General features: G+C 42.9%; 1 protein-coding gene across 1 annotated transcript; it reads right to left on the reverse strand.

Moving 5' to 3' along the window:
• Nucleotides 1-1,589: 1,589 nt before the first annotated feature.
• Nucleotides 1,590-20,278, reverse strand: desi2 (desumoylating isopeptidase 2). Its single transcript, XM_012878398.3, has 6 exons — nucleotides 19,684-20,278; nucleotides 11,393-11,465; nucleotides 11,157-11,250; nucleotides 7,676-7,817; nucleotides 4,039-4,307; nucleotides 1,590-2,031 (listed from the first exon to the last, which is right to left on the reverse strand). The coding sequence occupies exons 1-6, from the start codon at nucleotides 19,729-19,731 to the stop codon at nucleotides 1,983-1,985; spliced, it is 675 nt and encodes a 224-aa protein (XP_012733852.3). The 5' UTR covers nucleotides 19,732-20,278; the 3' UTR covers nucleotides 1,590-1,982.
• Between the last annotated feature and the right edge of the window lie 951 nt (nucleotides 20,279-21,229).

Raw genomic sequence — 21,229 nt, forward strand, 5'->3', positions numbered from 1 at the left:
CCAGCTCCTCTTCTGTGTGGCTATTGACCCTGTCCATCTGGGAGCAACTTACCCATTCAGGACAGACTTTAATAAAATCTTAATGGAAATGTGTAGTAAGTTTTCTTATGAAATATGCTTATGTCTACACATCTTGCATATAAAGACATACGCAATGAACCAAAGCCTAAATGTCGTGGGGGTGGAGACTATTCAACAGAGATGCATTACGATACATTTTGATCAACATGACAACTACAACGTAGCAAACAGCAGAGAATTGTACATAATCATTTGTGTTGATGACCAAAGCTTTTACTTGCTCAATGAAATGAGAAACTGCTTTTCTTGATGTAACACAATGACATGAAGACTGAACAAGTAGTCTTGAGAATTTCAATTCTGATGTACCAAAGCGACAAGAAAAACGGTAAACGCTCAAAGGGTTTCCTTTAACTAGAGATGAACGATCCAGTGCTTCCGAAACGACACCGTTACCTGGGCTGAACGTATCGGCTGATACTGTATTGCTGTGATACTATTAAAAACAGAAATGACTGGATCGGCATCATTCATCCGATGTCCGACCCAGCAAACTAGTCAATATCGGAGCAGATATCCGATCCAGGTGTTGGATCGGTGCATCTCTACCCTTTGGACATCTGAAATACAGCATATGTCAGCATATAGGTTCCAGATTTAACTAAAAAGCTCCAGTAGCAGGAACTAGCACTGCAAGTGAGAACTAAGAACCCTGAATGGCTGAATGGACGGCAGCTAAGCTGCTCATTTGGTTTTTAAACACAGACCTGGGTGATTGAAAATCGTCTCCAACAGCTTCAGCAAGGCTAAAGACAAAAGATGCCAATATAGACATATTTTCCAAAAAGTAAAACCGGTTTATGTAATCTAAATATGTGAATGAAAACATAAGGCTTTATTGGTAATATATTCTGTAACTAAACAACCATAATTTATTGTCAGTTAAAACTATCACAACATAAAAACAGGAGTATATTTGTTTTAAAAAATATTCAGACGGGATACAGTTGTGTTCGGATGTATTAGAATCTCTGAAAAAAACAAAACAAAATCAACGTAAAAAAAAACAAAAAAAAAAAAACAGCTGAAATCAGTGTTTCTGAGATTTACTGATGTGCATTAAAACCAGAGTCCAATTTATAATTTTACGCCTGCAAATATCCGCGGTTGTGAAAAGCTGCAAAGGGACAATAATAATAAACAAGATAATTTATTATAAACATGAAAAATAATACCGTATCAGTTTAAAGCTGAGAAACGTGCAGGCTCTTCAGGAAACCTCAGTAACTACATTAAACCTCCAACAGAGGGCGCCACGTCGGAACCTTTAACAAAACACGATAAAAACAATAGGAGTCACCTTTGACATTAGGCTGATAAAGCACTGATTCCACCTCCTCCCACCAAGTCAGCTGCTGGTTTTGTGACAAAATATCTCTGCTTTACCCTTTCTTTACTAACACTGATGCTGTTTGATTCAGAATATTAAATAATTTAGTGACCTGTGGGTGCCGCAGCACTTAAATAAAGAAATCTGAAACGATTGACTTAAAAACCCTGTTGGACAGACATTTTGAATCAGTGCTACATTTGTAAAGGTGTTGACAGTCGACAGCCTGATACTACATCGTTTAGAAAAGAGAGTGAACAGATTTCTACATGTAAAAAAAGAGATAGTAAACAAAAGGTTTTTCATTTCGAGTGGAATACAAAAGTGCTCTGGCACAGTGTGTCGCTGAGCATCTACTGCTTTAGAAAAAGGAACCACAGCATAAAACGTGAAAAAAACAAAGAAACGGTTCAAACTGCAAAGCCTTTACGAGTCCTGAGTTTCTCAAAAATAAACAAAATTGACAACAACAAAAAAAAAGGCCAGAGTTTTCTATTAGAAATACAGTAAAGTTCAACCAGGATTTGTCAGGTTTGACTCTTCAGAAACATCGATCGTCCCAAAGATCCTTTCAACCCGTCAGCCGCTCTCGGTTTTCAGCACGACTCATCCTGCAGCATCTGTGGAGTTTAAAAACGAGTCGCTCGTCGTTGAGGAGAACTAGCACCTTCCTGGATCATATAAAGCTTTATTTAGGAGACTTAGGAGTACACCATCAGCTTGTGTTTCTGTTCACTGTGACCACGTAATCAATGGGAATATAATGTGGCAAAAACAACTTCCAACGCACAGCGGGAGTTGCTTTGTCTTTCCACCTGGGAGGAAATGACTGATGCAGGCTGATCTCAGGTCAGTTACACAGCTTTCGATGTGGATTATCATACGGCCTTAGATGGAGCGTAAATCTGACTTTGCTTTGTAAAAGCTATTAAAAGTTGTCTTGTAAGCTAGAGTTATAGGTTGTATAAGAAAGTACCTGGTTCCAAGGCACCATGGCAGCTGCTACTGAGAAAGGGTCACTCCTTCATCTCACTGCCTGCCCCCTGGTTCCTAAATCATTCAGGTCTTTCCTAATCCCAGGAGGATGAGTTGGTATGAATCTGCTTCTTCCAGTCAGTTTGAGTACATAAGGATTGTTTTAGTCTAGAAGGACCTGAGCTACTGCTAAGGATTTCTCTGGATATAGAACACAACGAGACAGGCTGCCTATGGGAGGAACTTCAGCCGTCCAAGGTGCCATGTATGCTGGATCAACTGGACTGCAGACCTGACTGAAGCTGCTTCACGCTTTGTGAGGGAGGAAGATCCTGGACCAGAACTTTGCGTGCATCCTTCCAGGGTTTCATTTCAGAAGACGTTACACTGCAAAAAGGGAACTAAAAGCAGGTAAAATGTTCTTGAAATGAGCGTATTTGTCCTGTATCTGAGCAGCAAGTTTAAACGATCTGACAATGGAATAAGATCTTTGCACTTAAGCTAGCAACAACTCTTCTCCAGCAAATTATTTCAACTGTAGTATATCTAATTACCTTATTTTAGAGTTAAAAAATACTCATTCCAGTGGCAGATAATCTTTTTTTAGTTGCTCAGATCAAGGACAAATGCACTCAATGCACAAAAATTCTACTTTTAGTTCCCCTTTTGCAGCAGCTGACTCCACTCATTCAACCCCTGGTAAAGATTTCCCTTTGGTTCCCCGACACCAAATCAACCTTCCTCCGTCGACATGAGTCCCAAGAAGGAGAAGAAGGAGAGGAGAGCATGAGAGAGGAGCCAGGAGATTTCCCCCTCCCTGAATAAATCTTCTCAGATCAAAACGGTTGCAAACGGTCCTACAGCCACGACAGAGTTTGAACACATCTTTACCAGGGATTCAGATTGTAATAATCAACAGTGACGGAAAAGCTCTGAGCCCATGTCTGTTCCGGGTTCACTGGGGTGAGCTTCTCAACAGACGGGGGAACTTTAGTTACAGTTCCCCCGTCTGCATGCCGTGGGGTGTTTCTGCAGGACAGAGGCGGCCTTCTTCAGAAAACGTTCAGCCTCAGTGAACGCCGAGGAAGGACCGTCTCTCAGGCCGGAGCGTCACCCACGAGGTTCCTCACATCCCAAATCAGGAACTGAGATTTAGTCGCTCAGAAAATGATTGGACGGCTATAGGAAAAAATGATCGATTTCAATTCATTGACATTTTCCAGTCAGAACACGTTCAGGAAAATGTTTAAAATAAAGAGAAATGCCGTGTATCGATTCACCAAGGAGTTTATAGTTTTTACCGTTCTTTTTTTTATTCCGTAATAAGACGGGGATTATATTAAACGCTGGTACAATCTGCATGTGGCTTGTAAATGACAAGGGAGAAATGTGTAGCGATGGTTTGACTTTTCAAGGGGAATCAGGATCTCATTCCCTTCAGCCAGAAGCCTTGGTCAGATCCAGGCTGTGCCAGAGATCGTCCTGATGATCCACGCGGAGCAGCGATCAGAGCCTGAAGCTACAGACTGACACGACTTTTGGCAGCAGCAGCTTCTTTGTTACCTCATTTCCTCTTAGAAAAAACAAAAAAAAAAAACAAAAAATAAAGAATAAGGGCCCAGGTTTCCCCCAGCGGAGCGAGCTGGTTCTACCTGCGGGGCTGCGGGCGAAGGTGTCGAGGCAAAGAGGAGGAGGGGCTGGAGGAGGACGAAGGTGACAAGGAGGCCAGGGAGGCGGTGGCGGCGGCGTCCTCCGCCTCCTCCAGCTCTCCGGCGCCTGCGTGCAGCTCCTGGCTCACGCTGGACTGTAAGGCAGCAGGGGTCAACCATTCTTTGGGCAGGCAGCTCTGGAGGAACGGCACGCAGGAGCTGAAGTAGGCCAGGCGGTTGACCCAACGAGGGATCTCCCTGCCACACAGGATCTGAGCAGAGGAGAAGGGACATTTAGGAACGGGTTAGCAACTAAAAGAAAGGCAGATTCATCGCTGGCGTGTTTGACCCCCGGCATCATCGCAGTAAATGGTTAAACGGACCCTGTGGCTCCTTAGACCTCCAGCAACGACTCTTCATAACTTCGGCTAAAAATTATAACACGATATTTTTGTACCAAATGTATTTTTTAGTCGTCTTTTCATGGAATAAATGCATCACATTACAACGACAGACAGTAAAACGTGCCACAAATGTTCCTTTAGATCTATTTTTCTTGTCATTGGGTAGAAAACTGAGCTACAGATATCTACATCCCACAGAAAAAAAACACATCACCCATCCTTTTGTGAAGGCTTTTTGTTTTTCTTTAATTTAAACACCTAAAAATAGAAACAAACTGGTGCTTCTTTTAAAGAGACATCACATTTCCTACATTATATATTTAGCACAACTATAAGTAGTCATTTTTCAAAAGGTGGTGCAGCACTTGGGGCTCAAACAAGTTTTATCTTGCCGGATTGAGGGTAAAACCGGCTCTTAGGATTGTAATGGTTGCCGACCGCTGGTCTACTCCAGTGACATCTTCATCACAGGCCTTTGATCATGCTAGCAGTGCTAACCATGAAAACCACTTCTGTGAAACACCAGCGATGGAAGGTGAGCTCTTTCTTCTGAAACACTATAGAAGAGCTTTTTGCCTGGAGGGCATCAGCAAAGCCCATTTGTCCAGCTACTGGAAGACTAGTCTGAGAGGTTTCGTTTTCTTTGTGTAACAGATGACATCGTCTGAAAGTGTTGCTGCCCGTCCTGTTTGTCGTCTGCATTACGACAGCTATTCTGATTAATTCATTAGGAGAGGGCATGAACCACATTAAGCCTCCATCCAACCGGCCAGACGGGTGATCAAAGTGCGGCGCATGAACGCCTGACACCTGAAACATTACTGCTAACTAAACATTACATCCAAGCAGTCCTTTGTGATTGTGATATTGCAAACACCTAAACAGATTAGGACTCGTCATGATGTGCAGATCGCTCAGCTTTAGCACCATCATCAGGACCTGACCTGCTTCCTGAGCCTTCCTTGGTAAAAAGGTGCATAGCCACGTTATTTGACTTTATAATTAAGTAGCTCACTCTGGTTGCATACAAAGTGTTTATGAAAGATTATCACATCCTGCTAGCGTATTAGTTGTTAGTTCGGTGTTTTATGCTTCGTTTTTGCTCAATTTGTTAGTAAATAAAGCCTTTCGTGTATGTAAGTTTGTACTGCGCAGCAGGGGTTAAAATAAGTTAGCGGCTAATGGCTATTAGCATCTCCCAGCAAAACAATGAAAAATGTTCCAAGATCCAGTGAATAAAAGAGGGAAAAGACTGGGATGTCACTGGGAACACAGTACGAACGTTGGTGTTCACTGAAGCGGACCCTAAACCTGTAGATTGCTCAGATGTGACCGCAGAGTTGATTGACGTGAGTAAATTATCTGCTTTGAGGCTGTTAAAGTTGCTGTAGATGGGTGTATTTAATTAATAACGGTTGGTTTTCCATCACTCTGAGCTGTCCCTTTACAGCGAGGTATTGCAGAGGGTCAGGCTCGGGTCGGCATTATTTAATTTTGGATTTATAAATTAAGCAAACCGGCATTATGATGGTTCTGCGATACTGTGCTAGATGGCGCCACATCTGATTATATTTGTTCATCACGCCACAGAGCAAATTATTTTTTGGCTCAAAAAGGACCATCAAAACACTATCAAGATGGACGCTTGGTGTATAGAACCTTATTTCATCATGTTCAGACGGTTTTTGGTCTTTTTGTATAAGCATATTACGTGGCTATATACCTGTAAAGATGATGTTTTCGACCGCTAACAGAGGCTCCTAATAGGTGGGGAGCGTATAAAATTAGGGTGGGGGAGATTGGGCAATTCCTTTTATACTGTCAGTTTAATTTGTGGAGTGCTGACGTAGAGGCAAGAAGAAGCTTAGACGTCTCATAGCGTGTTTTGGCACAGCAGCCGCCACACGGCGACAGTGCAGATGATCTCATAGCCTCAAAAGCTTTCTACCGTTTCTGTTCCCTTCCAGGCAGAGGCCGACGGAGAGGAGCAGCTAATCCACAAACATCCTCTGATTAACCCACACCCTCGGTTCGCTCATAGCAGTTATGATGGCTTCTTACAGCTGACACAGACGGCTTGATACGACATGAAAACGAGAAGAGAGCGGGGACTTTTCTACGCTACAACAGAATTTTACTCTCTACCCTGCTCTCTTTTTAAACCGTTTGTTTTGCTCATTTCCAACATAAATTATACCAAACTACAGATTGTGTTTGGCAGGTAAACGTGACTCACCGATGGATGCAACTTGTACCCTGTCTATCCCTAATTTACTCCGCTTTGTTACTGCAAACAAAACAGTTTCATCTCGCTGATGAGCATGTCCTGTCTTGACCTGAGCAAATTGCTGCTAAGACATCTTAAGGAAGTGTGAGAAAAAGATACTGAAAGTAAGACGTTTAAACGAGGAGAAACCTCTATGACTAAAAAAAACAACGTCGCCCTCTCTAACCCTAACCCTACCGACGTCATGTGCTTTATGTCCTCGATTTTTCACCGCCAAATCCAAAACTAAATGTGACCAGATCACAGACGTGTATGAACGAGAAATGATGACCGGAACCGAGCACAGGCTCGTTTGTGGGGGGGGGGGGGGGTAATTACTCTGAAGAAGTAATTACTCCACCTGATCTGATCTTTTCTGATCGTCTCTTTCTCTCTGCTGTGGTTCCGTGTTACAACAGCGAGAGTTAAATCCTGAGGGAAACGGTGCGTTCTGAGCACAACGCTCCCCGGCTTTGTGTCCGAGTTCAGACATACGCCATGTGTGAAAGTCTGAACTCTAAACTGTTATTTCTCTGTGTGGTATATTTACAGCACATATGCGTTGCATCAGTGTGTGTGTGTGTGTGTGTGTGTGTGTGTGTCTGCCAGCTGGCTCTGCATGTCCAGGCTTGCATCAGTAAGCTCTAGTTGATGACTGTAAGACTCCCTGCTCATTAGTCACTCCAACATAAGCTGATTGGACACACACACAAACACACACACACACACACACACACACACACACCAGGAGCAAAATGACTACAAGCTCGCTTCAGAAAAGAGACGTATAACACTAATCTGTTGATGTAACCGTATCCAGTTAATTATCCACTGATGGAGTCCTCGCGCTGCGACACTTTCCACACGTTCACCTTACTGTTAGTTTTATGCTCTTCACGTTGAAAAGAAGTCAATGCAAAGCCCTAATATGGACAGTTGTGCAAGCCTGTGGTATTTTATGGGACTCCACCTCTGAAAGTGCTGAGGAAAAGTGGTTGCAGTTCTTGTGCATGAGGTGGTAGGCGTTGCCCTTGTACTCCTTCCCCATCTCCTCCACGATCCGCTCCACGTCCTCCTCTGTGAAGTCTGTGCTACCCAGGACTATGGCTTCTCTACAGAGACAGGAGGGGGGGGGGGGGGGGGGGGAGATGGGAGATCCATGTCATGCGTCAGTGAATACAAGCTCTAACAATGCAGGCACAATCAACAGAAGACATCTCAGACATTTGGGTCAACATTTTTCTAACATTCAGACATTTGGGTTTTATTCCAGAGGAGGAGCACTGACCAGTGTTTACCTGAAAACCATTTCCAGCTTTCTCTGAGGTCTGATCTGAGTTCGATATCAACGGATTCTGATTTCACACTACAGCATAAACCAAACGCGCTGCGGGTTATTTGATGGAGACCGTAGTCCTGAATCAAAGTGAACGAACGCTTTAGACGACTTTCCCCGTTTATGAGTTTTGCTGAACTGAAAAAAGTGCATTGATGTACGTCCTGTGGAGCGATGAGGTTACAGACTGAAAACAGGGACGGTTTATTTTTGATGCAAGTAATGAAGAGAAAAACAAATAGCGGATTTTTCCGTATTTAACCCGTCGGAGCCATTTAAGCGATAAAGATCTACTTCAGTTTTCTGGTTGATTGATTGTTGCATCTCTAATTAACATATTTGATTCGCTCCTACTCATCTGTCTTTCACATCTTTGAACACTAAATCGGCATGCAAAGCAGAACATTTTCATTTATTGAACGATTTTAGAATAAAATCTTCAAAAAGGACAATTTCTGCATCCTTCTTGCACTCCTATCTGACATAAGCGAATAAAATCAAACGTCTGTTTCAGTCCGAGAGCTCTGCTCCATATGCCCGTCTCTCCGACATCAAGCCATTTGTCCCAGACGATCCATACTCGCAGCCTGCTGCTCTGTACGAGGACAACATGTAAGTGTGTGTGTGTGTGTTGGTGTGGGGAAGAGTCCCTGGGAAGCCACAGGGCAGATCAACTAGAGCAGAAGTAATCCACAGCAGCAGCGTAGCTCTGGACAAACAGAGGCTTCTCTAACATATTGAACAGACTCATCTTCTGCCGTTTCTCTGACTTTAATCCAACTGGAGAGGAAAGCATCCAAAATAAAAGTCGTTGTTGCACTAAGCTAGAGGATAAAACCTCTGCTCAGCTGAATCGTTTTGTGCCTTTATCTCTGTCTCAATAAAACACAGACAAGCACACGTCTTTCCCATTATTCTCATTGTGCTTTTCAAGATTAAGCAAAAGAATGGCTGTTTTTTCTGCACCAATGATGACATAGTCCAGATTTAGTCTTTTTTTTCTAGGTCTACATCTATTAAGAAAATAAGGGTATGAAAATATGCATTTCATGTAGACAATTAAAAATATTTACACTTTTGTTTGTGGTCATAGGCAGTTAAATAGTGATGCACCGAACAAGTTTCTACTGAACTCCTTTTCTTTGAGGTCTTACCCGCCGATTCTGATTCTGAATGATTCTGAAAAATGTGCAGCAGTTTTGGAAAAAGAGGTAGCAGGTTTTTAAAATTAACTTAAAATAAAGAAATTCCAAGAATATCTGCTTTTCGTGCACTAAAGTAAATGTCCCCAAATTCTAGAAGGTTTTTCTTCAATGCATAAAGTGAATCAAGGTATATTTTTAACAGATTGAACATAGTGGGAGTTCCAGTTTCAAAGCATTTACTGAATATGAAAAAAAGGTGTTTCTACATTGGACCTGATAATCAATGATCAGAGCAGATCAAGAGACAATTGGCCAATTCCGATATAAATCTGATTGCTGTAACTCTTGCTGAATACAGTGTAGAAAAAAACGAAACATCTGTATCAAGGAAACTGGTTCCACTTGCTCTGGTGCAGTGGCAATTTTATCCTTGGTGGGGCACTTTGCTGTTTGTATTTTACTAGTACATTTAAGAGGTACTGGGTTGTTAAAATCTCCAAGAACAATGATGAGAAAGTCGGGGTGTTTTTTCTTCACATTCTATCGGCTCAGCAAGCTGTTTTTTAGCCTGACGCGCTGCCTCGTGGTGGGATGGAAACATAAGCCAGAACAAACGATGAGATCTGTCTTCTGTAACATAGTTACATCCTTACACCAACCTGCATTTATGTAAAACCAGATTCCACCTCCTCTCTTTGTCGCTATGACCTCCTTGCTGCTGTTCGCACTAAACAGCTGGAACCCTAGCACCTGTAGATTCATAGAACTTTTAGTTTTTAAGAGATGAGAAGCAGAAATTCGTCCACTATATTAGCCAGGTGGATTGAAGGCAAGGGCTTACAGAATTTCTGCCGAAATTTGGGATTGATGAAAAATGTAAAAAATAAAATACCAAGAGGACTGTCGGATGTTAATGAGTTCCTTTCTAATAAAAGTGGTCACATAATGGTGGCAGAGAGCAGAATAAACATACAAAAACATGCAAAGTACATGAGAGCAAGAGGCTGCCATACACGGCGCCATCTTGACTGCTTTTCCAACCTGTTGGCAAAGTGGCTTAGAGGAAGTAAATTCTTGATCACCGCATGTTCATAATATTCATAAACTGTGGGGTTTTTATTTAGGGTTGCAACAACGAATGGATAAAATCGACAATTAAAAGCGTCGGCAACAAATGTCATCATCGATTCGTTGTGTCCCGCGGTTAATGCGTCACTCGCCATGGTCTACCTTACCTGCCAGAGGTAATCAATGCTGATTGGCTGCAGAGCGACGGAAACGAAGCAAGGCGGCATTTTGAAATGCTGCTTTTTGTAGTAAATTCTACAAATGACGGCACTTTCCTAGTAGTTAACTGTACTCGTTTAAAGGAACAATAAGTAAGAAATGTACTGTAAAATTAAGCAAAATCACTCATTTGTCACCTGGCACGGAAGCAACATTCCCTACAATCGGTCCTCTCCATCAACAATGTCTCAGTGAAGTTTTTCTCCTGTCAAACCTAGAGGTACTGTGCGGAATGACTTCGGTTCAGAGTGTAGCCCGTGTTTAATTCCTGGTTCCTGAGCCAATCATAAGAGAGTTCCCAGAGTTCAGTGGAGTTTCACAGGAGCAACGGACTGTGGAGAAAACGGCATTGGCTGTCGTGTGTTGTTCCGAATTGAAACACTAGGTGTCATTATTTCTTATTGCTCCTTTAAAACCTGGGTTTCAGTGTTTTACTGCTATGTAGCTTTGTTGCTGCAGTTATTGTGCAGATGATGGTCGACAAAAATTCATTGCGTTTGGCTTAATAACTTTCTCCATAAGTGGTTCACTAAACATTAAGTTAATGCTAGACAGGGACTTCGGAGATATGCCTTGAGCAATTTATTCAGGTTGCAGAAGAAATTTTGACTTTTGTAAATTATGAGAAAACATCTTAACGGACATGTCGTGCTTGTCAGAAAACTCAAAAGCCCCCTACTTACTTAAATTTAAATGTTTCGCCAAGTTCAGTTGCGTCGCCCGGAGTGATCTCAAAGATCCCTGAGAATGGGTATGGGTGTCCACCATAGGCAAACTCTGAGCACAGGAAAATGGTCGTTTACAGGACGTAGAAAGAAAGGCATTCAATGACCAATACATTCACGAAGAATCAGAGCTGAAAAGAGACCGTCATCTTCCAAAGGCAAACCGCGTGGCATAGAAACTCTGGGCAACTTGCCTCTTCCATAGATCTCGATCCCTGAGTGAAAGACTCCAATGCCCAGAGAGCTGGTGAACTCATTGATCCAGTACTGCAGATAGAAGAAGAGAAGTCTGCATTAAATACTCATGGTAAATGCAACTTTTCATACTGTATTTAACTCAGTTACACATGGAACACATGGACAGAAACATTTGGTGATTCTTCTGGACCCCTTTTCATCACTCAAACAACATTATAAACTAAAAGCAAAAACAAAAAAAAAAAAGATAAAATAGCACCATACATCCTGTCAACCTCTGATAAAATCTTCAATGCATTTCCACCACAGATGGCAACTGAAGATGCAGCATAGCAAGAATGGTGCAATGCAAACTGATTTGTTATTTCAACACACCGTTAATCACTCTGGCCATATTTATGTTGGATTTTGGCAGTTTTATTTTCCAGTAGAGACTCTCACAACCCAACGTTCTCCGATGAAAACATAAACTGGACTTCATTCTTAATTCTGAGGCAACCGAACCGCTGGCTGCTGTTCACACATGTTGGAAATGACATTTATTAGTCCCAATCAAGATTCATCTCACCAACAAACAGGAACACATAGATCAGCTACAGCAGCACTGATCTGTCATACTGTCACCTGCCATTTTTAAAACTATCTCAATCACCTTCCAAAAACAACAGCTCCCATAACCAGCGATTGCATGCTCTGCTTTAAATTAGGCAAATAATATAGCTTCTCAGCACACCAGCTATTTTGTTAACAAATGTTTCAGGTCCTCCAATAAACAAACGTGGATTTATTTTTGTACTTTAAAATCACTTTTAAGTTTCCAACCAACAATCATTTGTCATTTATCCTGCTTGTTTTGTCTTTAACCGCTTGAAACTAGCCTGCGTAGACAGTTCGGCGGTAGAGATGACGTCTTCCGACTGAATTTATCACAACATGCCAAGAAAAACTAAAAAAGAAAGAAAAGAAAAAACAGTCCAAAAATGGAACCAGCACCAAGCCTCAGTTTGTAATCTCTTACATCGTCGCTGGCGGTGTTTTGGCAAAACGCGCCATTCTGATAATCAGCTCACTGGCTAAGATTCTCCTTCTAGAAACTCGGCCTGTGCAAAACATCTGCAACAACAAAAACCCATTTATCGCATGCAACAAAAGCCCTGATGAACGGTTAGAAAACCTTGAAAGCTGCTGTTTGGGGTGTGAGTGAAAGAGTCTATGAGTGTCTGGGGATGTTTTACTCTCCAAGTAATCGAAAACAAAAAGGACTGCTTTGAGTCTTCACAAGTGTAGAAACATTTCTTGGATAGTTTGAGGGAGCACAAACAGAGAAGGACGACTAAAGGGAAACGGTTCTGAAACACTTGCTGTATATCTGTGGTTGGACGTGTTTCTTTTTAACAAAGTATGTCGCCGCTCTGAAAATGTAGACTGAAAGGAAGGAAATGACTACCAACCACAGGTTTCAAGGGTTTATCAAGTCTGTTTTTAGCTTGTGTTAAGAAAGCTAATCAGCTTTTAGCCAAAACGGCTTTTGTACTTTTTCAGATCACAAACAAAGATACGTTTACTTTGTATTTTCACAGAGGAAAGTACAAATTGTACTGAATTTAAAAAGAGTGCAAAAAGGTTTAGAACTGCTGGTTTACATGAAAACTGTAAACTGGTGTTGGGGATGTAAGGTTTAGAAGGTTTTCAAGACACAAATACTATTGAAGAAACTGATTTATTCATAGTTGTCTGAAGCTGAATAAATAAACATTTTAGTACGTGTTTCAAATTCGACGTCCAATTCCTCCCAGTAATATTTCTCTAGCAATCACAATAATATAATTCTGAATTAAACCATGTGGTAAAGAAAAAGCCCCGGTTCTCAAGCTGACGGCTCGGCGGATCGGTCCCCCTGGTTTCAGGGTGTCTCTAAATCAAGCCCAGGGGTTTAAGCGTCTTGTCATGTTGCTCCCCTGTGAAGACGGGATGAGGCAAGGAGACGGATAGATGGACCGAGGCCCTTTTCCAGGAGGGAAACCAAGAGGAGGACCTCTTGGTTTCCCTCCTGGATGAGTCATCTCCATCAGTGAACAAAAACAAATCAATGGACAAAATGTCATTTCTTCTTTTAAATATACCTCAAGCTAATACTTCCCAATTATTTGTTCAGACAACAAGTCCACAACATACCGGTAGGCTCTCTACACTGCGACCCACTGTGCTACAGTGATTCGGATGTAAACAATAGGACCAACTTACAGTACTTTCAGGTTCAATCCAGAGACTTTAATAGGAATTAATGGAACAAATTTAGGCTATTGGTGTCGCGTGTTGATCTCTGATCATTTTGACACATAAGGCCGATTAAAATAAAGCTAACTCGCCCTGACCCACTGTAGCAACATAGGGCTGTAACTTTGTACGCTGTAAGGAATTAGATCTTGGGGGTACTTAACAAAAATTTGATCCAAAGCTAATCTACTGGAAAGATGGGGCTGAACTGCAGTTTGCCCAAAAGGTTGCCGTAACGTTGGCCTGCTGTCCGTTTCAACCCCCCGACAGCTTCTGCTTCTACTCTAGCCCTGCGATGATCGATGGCTTGTCCCGATTAAAAGAGCTCCGACGGCTTTGCTGCATCACCAGACTGTCGCGTTACCTTAATCGATCGGGCAAGCACGAAAGAAGAGGATTCTCTGTGGAGAGAAGAGGAAAAAATCTGCAGCCAGCACGAGCAACGCAACCTGCCCAGTTAAGGCCGCCACCCTCGCCTGTCCTCTCACTGGCACAACAGCGAGAAGACGCGTGGGATGCGCCACGTGTCTGTCTGACAGCCGGGCGGGCAGACAGGTGGTGTAAAGATAATGCTCGCTCGTTAGAGTGCCGTACTAAAGCACTCAGAGCTGGCCAGAAAATCCACTTAGTGGAGACAGGAGCGGGACGGCGGGGAGAGCCCAACAGGAAGGACGTGGAAGAAGAGGGAGCGGGCGCGGGGGGGGGGGCTCCTCTTGTGTCTGCACATACGTTCCTGAAAATCACGTGACGGTATTGATCCACAAATGCAAGGATGACTTTTCATCACTCTTTTTTTTTTTTTTTTGTTGTTGCTACAAACAAGGTTGCACGCATAAAGAAGGATACTGGGACAGCCAGTTTTCCTTTCATTGGCTCTAATCTGTGAAGAGCGGGTCAATATCTGGAAAATAAGAATGCTTTCTAATTTATCGTTTCCCTGATGTTCTCTAATCTACTTTATCAGATGAACTGAAGCTGTGAATTGCAACCGATTCTGGGTTTCTAAAAGCATGGGCCCGCAGCGTGAGACATGACATTTATTTTTAAAGGTTATTAGAGCTCAGATAAGGGTTAGGGGCACATGTGCAGAGGTATTAACAGGAACAACCGTGTGACCTATGCATTTTTATTTGCTTATTTATTTGAAATGGGACAATGCGCGTTAATTAACACGGGTTCCTGAAATGCACATGTAAATATGCCAGTTAGCCGTCCAGGGCAGGTTAAAAAAAAAAAAGCAATAGATGATAAAATAGCGATAAAAAGCATCAGTGTATCAGCAGAAAAATACTGGATTTAAAACTACTACCTCTGCAAATGAATCGACAGCTTTTGCCAAGAACAATATGAAAGGCCCTACAGGTCAAAACTGGAATTAGCGTACTTTTTTTTTTTTTCCTTTCATAAATTTCAGCCAGGAAAAACCTGATTGGCACATCTCAATAAAAGATCTTCATTGGTTAAAAAAAGAAAGTGTCCGTACTGCATTGCCACACACGAGTGAGTCTGTTACTTTATGACCGTTGTGTCCCTCGGGATATTCTAGACCACGTCGGTCGCTTTTACATCAGTTCGGGTGATTTTGAAGAACCTGCTGTGTGACCCAAGGACTAAACAGGAACAAAAATATAAAAAATAAAATCCAGCAGGAACACTGGAGCTGAAGCTGTGTAGTTAGAGTTCCCTGTGAATGACGACCTTCCTGTCCAACTTGGGGTGCAGTGGTGGCATTTACTCAGTCGGCCGCCTCCACCGTTTAGCACCAGGACCAATGGCAGCGTAGCGGAGCACAAACAGACCCGCTGCCATCAGCACATAGGTCAGGGTCGCCATTTGCAGGAATTTGGACACGTACGCGCTCCAAGATAATGAAAACGTTGGATCGTTTACAGCAGCGGTCATCCAAACTGTACTGGGGGGGGGGGGTCTTCTAAGTTGACCGATCTAAGAGGAAGTGAGACAGGCCTGTGTGACCTCTGCAAAGCGTGACTCTGTCTCCAAGCATACAGAAAGTGACCTAGCAAGTCAACGTGAAGCTCCGTCATGCAGCGCCTACTATAACTGATGTGGAGGACGCCGAGGCGTCTGCTCCCTGCACAGGGAAACTACGGGTTTTGCTGCTTTGAATGCGATATCTAAATTAGACTAGAGGACAAAAGAAGAGCCTGAGGTCGACCTCAGCTAATTTTACTAGACCTTTTTTTATACTTAGGGAACATTGTGTGCTCTGAAGGACACAATGTGACAAGATAATATAGCACAACTGGACAACATCTGTATGAGCCTGTTCTTCTGGATGGACGTGAATTACCCTAAACGGGGAGGGGAACACGGTGGAGGCGGCATCATGCTGCGGGGATGCTTCCCTGCGGCCCGGACGCGGCTGCTGGGGGGGAGGGGGGGGTTCACGTCAGCAAGACGGCCACAGCCCAACGATTCAGATTCAAAACTTATTTTGCCGTCAGAATAACCCCAGACAAAGATGACGTGTGGCAAGGCTTGAATATGAATGTTCACAGACGAGCTTCGTCCTTTGTGACTGAGCTTAAACGGTTTGTAGGAAAAAAAACAAAAAAAAACACAACAACTGGGAAAGGTTTTGCAATGCTGGCAGAGAAGTCACCCAATGAGTCAATACTTGTAGTTCCACGAAGCACTGACTCAGGAGGCCAGAATGCAAAAGCAAGCCACGCCTCACACTTACACTGGTGACTGTGTCACCTTCCTCCTGCTTCACAAGTAGTTTGTGCAACTGTGCTCGTCTGCCATGTAAAATAACAACAATAAAAAAAGTGTGTAAAATGACAGAATGAGCAAAAGGTTGAGAGGTATAAATACTCCTGCAAGGCCGCTGCCCGTTTCTGACGCTGCATCCTTTCTGAGTCTAGGGTGGTCGGCCCGTGTTCGCTCCGTCTAAGCTTCAACCCGGTCCAGACTGACAGGTGACGCTTTAGGCTACGCCATGTTCATGTCCCAGAACGGCCTAATCAAAGCCCGGGCCTAAAGCCGACTAAGAATCTGTGGCAAGAGTTGACCAAAATAACCCAAAAGACTGGTAGCTGTAAGCACGCCTCCCCTAGTCGGCTTAAACTAGATGGCTCTATATAAAAACAAAGATTCCTGTATTCAGAGTTCTTTTGTTCAGATACACTTCAAATGCGTTTTGGAAGAAGGAACAGCTTCTGGTCGGCGCACGTCCTGCATGCCAAAGTAAGTATGTTGGGTTCTCCGCAGTCAGCCGTGGCAGCAAAACGGAGATGAAGATATGAGCTCGTCAGACTTTACTGACAAGAAACTATTGTGGCCACAAAGAAAAACATAAACAAGTGAGGAAAAAAGGGGGGAAGGTGGGGCAGAAAGATGAATAAATGACAAGGAAAAGCAAGGGACAAAGAAAGAAAGGATAGAATAGAAGGTTAGGGCAGGAGAACAGGACGAATGGCAGAAAACTATTTCTGGCATGTGATAAAGGACGTGTTTCTAGCAGCCCTAGAGGAACAGTGAGTATAGCATACGACCTGACAAGGAACGCCGCGTATGAAATACCTAAATTCCCTCCATGAACTTTGACAGCTTGTCAGGACAATCAAAGAAAAATGAAATGAAGCATTAGTTTTCTCACGCCACGTCGCATACCTGGGCACTCCATGTAGGCTGGTAGAATCGAGTAAGTTTGACTACCAATGAGTATTTATCTTATTTAGATTTATTTTTTAATTTTTTTTACCTTTATTCCAGTAACTGTTCTGATCATGATTTAGTACGTCTCTGCTGCGGCTACCTTAGCTACGCTAAACCTCCACACAGTAAACGCCCGCTGCGTCTGCGTCGTCCCCTACGGTACGTTGTAGTTTTTAGACGAACTGGCCCATTATACATAGACAAGGAGCTATACTATACTGAGAGAAATATCAGTGGTATTTACTATAGCGCTAACCAAATTAGCTTACCTCATCTGCCTGTTTCTGCAGACGCGGGAGACATGGACGTATATGGTATTGTAATTACTACTCTGCCAGTCGACAGTCATGAAGAGTTTGGACGTCCTTTACAAAACCGGCAGAACACCGACTGGACGCATCCGTGGATTTCAGGCCGCGAAGCTCCTCCACTGTGTAGGCAGTCTTCGTGTTCACCAAGTAATTAACGATGTCATAGTAAGATATATGAGGCAGTTTGTCCTCGTCGCCTGTAGAGGTCGACAGATACATCGGCTAACATTTGCGTGTTTTTTTCCTGCGTCGGTATCGGCCAGTACGTGCGTTCGCCGATCCATCAGCACATTCAGCAGGAGGAAGTAAAAACAATATCGGCCTCAAGAATTGCCCAACCCCCCCCCTCCAAAAAAAAAAAAAAAAAAAATCAGTAGCACATATTGGGTATCGATGAGACCGATGTCAGAATGATCGGTATCGGTCGACCTCGTGTCGTCTGACGTTTTTCTGTTCTCCACCTCACGCGGGTCGATCCCGACAGCCGCGATTCTGTGGCTGTACCGTTCTCTCGCACGTTGGTCAAGAGGCATCGCCATACTTTCTTTTTGTTTGTCCAGAAGCCGCGATGACCGTCGTTGCGCATGTCTAGCACCTTAACAGTTTAAGGACGTGCATCAATTCCGTTTCAGACCCGTGGGAACTGTATAATTTGAATTTGACATCCTATTGACAAAAACGGCGGGGGAGAACGTGGGGAGGGGGGGGACTAAACAACGGTCTGCAGGACGAGGAACAAACGTCTGGAGAAAATGTTTGGTGATCTGCAGGTGTGGAGTAATTGCACTTCTAATTCCTAAAAGGCCTGCACTTGATTTTATAGTCTATCAAAGACTGTTTTAGGTTGAATGTAGACACCAGAGGGAGTCCACTGTAACCAAACTCCTAATCGCTGACTCAGCCCTGACACGGTGACAGCATTGTTGCTCAATGTCAAGCAGTCCCACTTTTCACCAAAAACACAACTGCACATTTCCCCCCGTGTAGAAACACTTGTCATTCTCAAGCTGTTTAACATGCACTTCTTTTTTTTCTTCTTTTTTTTTTTAATCTCCTGCTGAGGTCGTTAATGTACCATCTTCCTTTGTCAGCCACGTGTACATTTTTTAAAAAAGTGACTTCCCTAAACACGCTTAGGTTTGACCGTGTCATACGTTTACTACAGCAACATCATGAGAAAAGGGGAAAAAAAAAAAAAAACAGCAACACATGATTTAAAGAAAAAACAAAAAGGTCTCAGTTATCAATCATCACAATGCTTCAATTTAAAAGCTTGGCTATGCTTTGATCGCCCGCCATACATACATAAATGTATTTATTAACTCTTACAGGCTTTTTTTCTGGTGGCTGAACTTGTGGCTTTACAGGAAATCTTAAAGAAAAGTAACGCGATCATCCCAGTCCACCGTGGTCCTCTTAATGAAACACTTCCATGTTTGTTTTTTGTTTCTTTTTTTTGTATGAAGAAACACTAAGAATATTACTTTAAGGATAATCGCTGCCTGACAGAGCATTACTCAGTGATCAGTGAATTAATGTCCTCAACGTCAAGAGAACGGCGGCAGCAAAACAGTCCAACACATGAATGAACCCGGACGTTCGGATTTATAGAGGGCGAACTAAAAGAAACGTTTTTTTTTTTTAATCTGATTTTAAAACTTCTTCTATTGAAACACGGCTAATAAAAATCCTGGAATTGTGAGACTGCTCCTTTCGGTTTGCCAACCTGATGGTGGCCACCCCTGACAAAACCTCTCTGGGACCGCCCCTACTTCTTACTTCTACAAACAGAAAAAAACTGATGACTGTAGTTATAGTTTAGTGCAAAGTGACTTAATTCCCAAAAGAACCATGAGCTGAAACGTTTATAACATAAAACCGTTTGCAAAAGTATTTCACTTTGATCATTTCATTTACAGAGGGTGGAAAAATATTTTTTGCGCCAATATTGTTTATCAATAGTTGTAAGATAGATGAAAAAAAGCAAAGAACAGATCGATGGTTTCCTGTTTTCTTACCATATCATAGACGTTCAGGATGATCGGCTCGTTTGCCATCACTGGCATCAGGATCTCGGCCCCTTCGTCCCTTCTTCCCCCGCGGCTTCTTCCTCCTCCTTCCCTCGTTGCCAGATCCCAACTCTCGCCCCTCTAAGCTGGCTTGCCGCCGTCACTTTCACGAGTGGAGTTCGGGTAAAAAATAAAATAAAAAATGCCGTTTCAAAAACCCGGCCTAAAAACCGACAGAGTTCCGAATATGTTTCCTGTCGTCCAACATCTGACTGGCTTTGTCCAAATCCCCGCTGAGGGGGGGAGCAGCAGCAGCAGCAGCAGCGGCGGACAGATGAGCCTCTCCTCGGTGTCCAAACGAAACGACTCGCTAAACACGCCCGGCTACCGACGTCGTACAGAGGAGTATTTGTCCTCCATCGAAAGTGGAGAAATTAGTTTCATTTTCCAAGGCCAGCTATTCCAATAAGCAACATGTTCCTAAGATTTAAGAGGGTAATTTTCAGTGAAAGGGGGGAAAAAACACACTGCTACTGTGGCTAACGGTAGCGGTGGATGAGACTGTAGCGCGAGGATTTGGCCGTTTCTGCGCTCAACCTTATCACGATGAGCATTATGGGTGATGTAGTTTGCTCAAAGGGAGCGAGCCAGGCAAGAAGAAACGCTTTTGCGTCTACTTAAAGCATTTTAGTGTCGGGCGACACTAACATTTTACATCTTTGTAAGCTGCATCTGTTGTACATTATTCTCTGGACATTCATTCACTCATAATTAACTGTCTCAAATTACGTTTGGGCTTTGAAATGTGTTTTTAAGTCATTCTTTTCAGAGTGGATTTGCTACACAACAAACAACTTGAAAAAGAAAGCAAGGAGCCCAACTTTCTTTTCTTTTGCTCTGTCACCGAGGCAAAATTTTGCATACTGGCTCAAATTAATGCTACATCACTGACTAAAGCTTCTACGGTCAAAGACAGATTGATCAGTTTGGATAAGGAGATGTTTCTTTGGGGGAGTCAAAGTGATGCTTTCAGACTTTAGAACACTGTGGTAATTTGCAAACATGATCTTTGTTTAGCTGCCAGCGGTACTGGTGCATTAGTCAAACTGGATGTTTAACCAAGGTAAGGACGGACTAAATACTAATTCTCAATCTTCACCTCGGATCCATTGCTAGATTGTTGAATCTTAGACCAATTTGGGTTTTCCAACAGGGCAATCATCCTAAACACTTTCTGGACTAGGTTAAGCAGACGAATAGTAAGTCTTCAGATATAGATCCGATTTAATCTAGGATGAATTTGGAATTTATGTAACCGACTCTGAATCTGTGTGTATGATTGGATTGAAATGGCTTTTCTTTCTGTACGGTGCACTGAGAAGACATTTCTTGTTAAATGGCTCTATGTGGTTTAAACTGAATGGAAAATGGACTGAACTATACTAAATTGTGTGTACTCTTCAAAAAGCCTGCTCCATACCAGAAGACTGACCAAAATTGAATTAACCAAAAACATTGCTGAGCAGAACGGTCAAATATCCAACCAAAAGTATGC

The sequence above is a fragment of the Fundulus heteroclitus genome, chromosome 22 (genome assembly GCF_011125445.2).
Source record: "Fundulus heteroclitus isolate FHET01 chromosome 22, MU-UCD_Fhet_4.1, whole genome shotgun sequence".
NCBI classification, from domain to species: domain Eukaryota; kingdom Metazoa; phylum Chordata; class Actinopteri; order Cyprinodontiformes; family Fundulidae; genus Fundulus; species Fundulus heteroclitus.

Bases quoted from the DNA above. Each gene is read 5' to 3' on its own strand.
- desi2 (XM_012878398.3), bottom strand. From the start codon at position 19,731: ATGCCAGTGATGGCAAACGAGCCGATCATCCTGAACGTCTATGATATG. The intron at 7,818-11,156 runs GTAAGTAGGGGG...CTGTCTCTGTAG, and splicing joins GGCGAAACATTTAAATTTAA to AGAAGCCATAGTCCTGGGTA. The intron at 2,032-4,038 runs GTAGAACCAGCT...TAAACTCCACAG, and splicing joins CTTCGCCCGCAGCCCCGCAG to ATGCTGCAGGATGAGTCGTG.